Source organism: Podarcis erhardii, assembly GCF_964252035.2.
Source record: "Podarcis erhardii genome assembly, chromosome: 13".
NCBI classification, from domain to species: Eukaryota; Metazoa; Chordata; class Lepidosauria; order Squamata; family Lacertidae; genus Podarcis; species Podarcis erhardii.
In genome coordinates this window covers 24,206,711-24,212,276 of record NC_138502.1, presented here as the reverse complement: position 1 = coordinate 24,212,276, position 5,566 = coordinate 24,206,711, and the positions used below count along the sequence as shown (strand labels likewise).

General features: G+C 42.6%; 1 protein-coding gene across 1 annotated transcript; it reads right to left on the bottom strand.

The window, feature by feature from the left end:
- Positions 1–240: 240 nt before the first annotated feature.
- On the bottom strand, positions 241–1,194 carry LOC309327025 (olfactory receptor 12D1-like; the record flags this gene model as incomplete). The annotated part of the gene is made up of 1 exon (XM_081836057.1): positions 241–1,194. One exon carries the CDS (start codon positions 1,192–1,194, stop codon positions 241–243), a length of 954 nt encoding a protein of 317 aa, XP_081692183.1.
- Between the last annotated feature and the right edge of the window lie 4,372 nt (positions 1,195–5,566).

Here is a 5,566-nt window from a genome sequence, read left to right as displayed (position 1 = left end):
GTGATATTTTAGTGTATTTCTGGTTTTTATTGAAGCCGCCCAGAGTGGCTGGGGAAACCCAGCCAGATGGGCGGGGTACAAATAATAAATTATTATTATTATTATTATTTATCTCTTTCCTCCACCATGCACTTCTCAATACCAGAAATAAAACCCTATTTTCTCATTACATGTCTGCATCAATTATCAGATTGTTCAATCCTATTTCAGCTGACAGTGTTACAAACTGAGAAATAGATTTCACATCAATATCTGTATCCTCACAGTGATCAGCAATCTCCCCAGGCTTTTCCTCAGAGCTGACTTCATATCCTGGTTCCTCAGGGTATAGATCAAAGGGTTTAAGAAAGATGTAACTACACTGTACATGAGGGTGGCTATCATGTCTCTCTGAGGTAAGTCTCCTGATGTTGGAGGGAGGTAATTGAACAAAACTGGCACATAGAGCAAACCTACAACTGTGAGGTGAGTGCTGCAGGTGGAAAAGGCCTTCCATCTCCCTCTGTGTGACTTGACCTTCAGTAACAGGAAGATGATGATATAGAGGTAGGAAAGGAGTGTCAAGAAGAAAGGGATCATGACAATTGAGCCCGTGACTACATTGAGGAGACTAAGATTGAGTTGTGTGCTACTGCATGCTAGTTTCAGTAGTGGCTTGATATCACAAAAGAAATGCTTGATGATATTGGGGCCACAGAAATGAAGTTGGGATGTCATAACTGTGTGCATCAGGGCATGAAAGAACCCTATAGTCCAAGTGGTGGCGGCCAGTAGAATACACACACGTCTGCACATAATGACTGGATAGTGCAATGGATTGCATATGGCCACATAGCGATCATAAGCCATGACAGCTAGAAGAAGAGCCTCACTGCTTCCTAGGAAATGGAAGAAATGAAGCTGGGTGATGCATCCAACAAAGGAGATTCTTTGATGAGCCAACAGGAATCCAGATAGCATCTTGGGAAGGATGACTGTAGAGTAGCAAATGTCCAAGCAAGAAAGGTTACCGAGGAAGAAATACATAGGTGTGTGGAGTTTGGTCTCAGTCACCACCACACACACAATAGTACTGTTGCCCAGCACAGTTACTAGATAGAGGAGGAAGAAGAAAACAAACAAGACCATTTGAACTTCCTGTTGGTCTGTTAAGCCCATGAGTATGAAGTGAGTGCTCTGTGTCTGATTCTCCATTGTTGCTGGGATTTTTAGAAAAAGCAGATAAAAGAATTATTTTAGAATGTCATAATTATATATGGGGGGAATACATATAAAGAGGACTAAGAAATATGTGATTCCTTACATTTCAGAGAGAATTGCAACACCTGTGCTCATACTAAAAATCCTCTTGGGAGTCCACACTCTCCACGATGAAATATTGCTGAAAACACTTCAACAGATGTCTGCATCCTGCCAAGTAGATGATTATAATTTTGGTTAAAGAGTTGGCAGAAAAACTCCAGAAAAAATCAAATAGTTTTGGTCCTCTGAATTTCTTCCCCATCCCAACTTCCTGAAAATATGCCCTTCAATCATAATAGGGTGGGGTGGGGTTGGATTTTGTGCTGCTTTCTTGGGGAAAATAAATTTCCCCATAAATTTCAGGAGGGGGTGGCACTTACCTTACAAAGGCTTGGCACTTACCTTACAAAGGCTTGGCAGGAAGGGTAGCTTGTAGGAAGCTGCATAAACCATCTGCATCTGAAACCTTTGACCAATGATTGGTCAAAAAAGAACTTCCTATAAATGTTGTCCCAGCTCTAATGAAACATATAGCTCAGTAGCTTAGAGTGTGGTGCTGATAATCTCAAGGTTGCAGGTTTAATCCCCATATGGGAGAGCTGCATATTCCTGCATTGCAGAGGGTGGGACTAGATGATCCTCAGAGTCTCTATGATTCTATATTTGTTCTATAAACATACACACACACCCTGTGGCAAAACAGCTGATTTGTGTTAAGGGGTTGGAAACAAATTCTCAGAATGTTTCAGACAGCCCTAGTAAAAAATGTTGGTCTCAGATACTAGAAGGCCAGACATGTTCCCTACTGTGATAGTTATGAAGTTGACACAATGGCTTTGGGCAAGCCTAGCCTATTTCATAGAGTTGGTGTGGGAGAAAGTGGAGCACATAAATAACCCTCCCTTTCATTTGTGGCCAACAATCCAAATACATTTACCATATTTGGATTATTATTTCTGTGAAGAAATCTTCACAGGCCAGAGAATAGATGCTGTAAATATGTGATTGCCAAAATGAAAGTACTGAGGCAGAATTTTCTGTTATCGTATTTATGGATAAAGGAAGCAATGAACTAAGGCAGAATGGGAGGAGTAGGAGGTGGTAAAGGCTTTGTCTTGTGTAACGATATTAAAATATCCGTAACGTAAAATGGGAAGGGCAACTATTTTGCCCAGCATTCTCCAGGAGAGGACTGAAACAGCACTAGAGGTGCTCAACAGCAACAACAAAAATTCAAGTGATTTTTTTTTGGGGGGGGGAATCTTTAATAAGAATTGTTAGCTCACCTCTGCAGGCTTGAATGCTAGATTGTGGTGTTGGTGGTCATCCTTAACAGAAAGTCTATTAAGAACATAAGATGAGCCTTACTGGATCAGACCAAAGGCCCATCAAGCATTCTGGATCAGATGGATGGAGTGGGAGACTACCCTATCTATTCCAGAATTCCTGGATCCCCATCTCCTCCCTGGACCATAAGGATGTGACAGGAGAATACTTCATCTAATCCAACATCCTGGATCAGACAAAAGGTTATCTAGTTTAGCAGCTTTTTCTAATAGAGGCCAACCAGATGCATACAGAAAGCCCACAAGAAGGAACAAATAGCAGCTCTCTCCTCACTTGTGATTTAAAACAACTGGCATTTAGAGACATACCACCTTCAGCACTGGAGGTAGAACAAAGGCATTGTGGCTAGTAGCCATTATTCACATGAATTATTCTTATCCTCTATTAAAGCCATCCAAGTTGGTGACCAGCACCACAACTTGTGCAAGAGAACTTCTTCTCTTTCCCATACAAAGTTATTCCCCATTATGTACCTGTGAGGCTCAGTTTCTCCTCTCTTTGATGGTGAAAAACTGGGAAGTAAAGAAAGGGATAAAGACTTGCTAAGTGCAAAATTAGAAGAGCAAGAGAAATTCCCAAATACTGCAGTGTAGCATCAAGATTCACCTGAAGAATAAACACCCTCCTGTAATCATATTGACTCTATATATCACTGTGGAAGTAAATACTTTATCCAGTCACTGATTACAATGAAACCATGAACCACTTGAGACAGCAAGGATGATACAATAACACAACAAATATTCCCGTGGTGGGAAGGCAAAATGGAGTGTAATTTTGAAGACTGAAGCTAGCAGGTGAATAAGCAATCAACAATCCCATAGGGGATATGATATTCAGATTTCATTGTATTTATTTGAAATCTCAAAGGTTTTGGAGATAACGCTATAGGATTTTGGTTTCCTTCAGTTGGGGGACCACTAGACCACAAAAGACTCAAAAAATATATCTCACTCATTCTTCCACACTGTGCTCTCTCTCTCTGTCTCTGTCTCTGTCTCTCTCTCTCTCTCTCTCTCTCACACACACACACCTGTAGCCCAACTCCCTGTAATAGTAAACTTAGCTGGTGAGTTCAACAAGGATTGTTGCTAAACCGGACCACTGTAAACTTCCTGCCACAGTTTTTAGATAACCCTTCTCCCCTTTCACCCATTTCTTAAAATCTCACAAGAGCTTGGTTTAATCAGGTTTGCCTGACAGACACCAGGACTGGAGAAATAAGAATCACTTATTCTGATCTTCATCTTCATATGGCTAGAAATCCAGGGAATCATATGCGGAAATGGTTAGGGAAAAGACTGGCAAATTTGTTCTCTTCTGTTCCCTTGTTCAGGTTGGCATTAGTTGTGTCTGGCTTGGAATATATCCTCCATTTCCAGATATGGACAAGACATCCATGCATGGTCAAATCATGCTTGTATGTAATGAAGGATCTGTTTCCATGTTCTACATTGTACTAGGTTACATGGGTTTTCTGGCCATTGTCAGCTTCACAGTTGCTTTCCTGGCCAGGAAATTGCCTGATGGTTTTAACGACACCAAATTCATCACCTTCAGCATGCTGATATTTTGCCGTGTTTGGATGTCTTTTGTGCCAATATATTTGAGCAGCAAGGGGAAGTATATAGTAGCTGTGGAAATTTTTGCCATTTTGTCTTCTAGCTCTGTTTTGCTGGTTTTTATCTTTTCCCCAAAATCGTACATTATTGTACTCAGACCTGAGAGGAACAAAAAAGTGTATATACTTCAAAAATCAAATTCTTCTGTCAAATAATTTTGATGTGAATCTTGCACTCCCTGAGATAGTTTATGGTGGTGGCAGAGGAAGAAATGATAAATAAACTGTACTTTATTATTATTATTGCATGGACAGGCGGAGACCCCCCAACCACAGGTGACACCCAAGTGGAATAATGACTCAAGACAACGTGTTATGGGATTAAAATTTGGCCAAAACTTTATTAAAGCTTCAGATGTAGGGAGACCTTGGCTTAGGCATTGGGCATTTATCTCTCCCAGTCCCCGGCAGGGGATCTGGGGAACATCAGGGTTATCCAGAATGTGTGGGGATTGGGCTGGCTCTGGAGAACGTCTGTTCAAGCAGAGAGCCTGCCCCCCATTTCGCTGCCATCGCAGGGGAGAGCAATGACAACCTATTGGCATATGGCCAATGCCTCCCTTCAAAACAACCCCTTTAATGGGGAACTCTGGGATCACTGCTGCAGGGGGGGGTCACCGCTTCACACACACACACACACACACACACACCCATTTAGAGAAGATAGACTACAAGATTCCGCCCAAGGCCTGAAACAGCCAAAGTTGTGACATTTTGCTACGGGGAAGGCAAAACCTGCCAATGCAGGAAAATTCCTTTCTGGCCCTTCAACAGTGACCATAACGTAGCAGTGCCCATGTACCTGTGAAGAAGAGGTTAACCTGCAAAATAAGGCTTAACTGAGGGAGGGCAGGGTGGGAGAAACTCTGAAGTCAACCGAGAATTCCCGGGTAAGTTCCACACACTGTTGTGTCCCCTTACCTGGCCAATTCTCTCCTGGCAACGCCTCCCCAGCTGGGATTGGGTAACTGGCAGAGGTAGGCAGCTACCTCCAGGTGTCCAGTCGGGGGGGGGGGGGATACAGACTGTACTGCCAGAAGCCGCATGGGACCGGGAGGGGGGACTGTGTGTGACCACAAAAAAGGCTACCCCCATTTGATGTGGAGAGCGGTTATTATTATTATTATTTCAACTTTTACACCGCCCTATACCTGGAGGTCTCAGGGCGATTCACAAGATCACAACATATAAAATCACACCAAAAGCAGTAACCCAATAACCCTCCCCCCCCCTCCAAAAAAAGCCACATTCTGAAAGGGTGTTGGGTGTCAACAAGATCAACCAAAGGCCTGGTTAAAAAGGAATGCTCTTGCCTGGTGCCTAAAGGTGTGTAATGAAGGCATATAATGTACCACA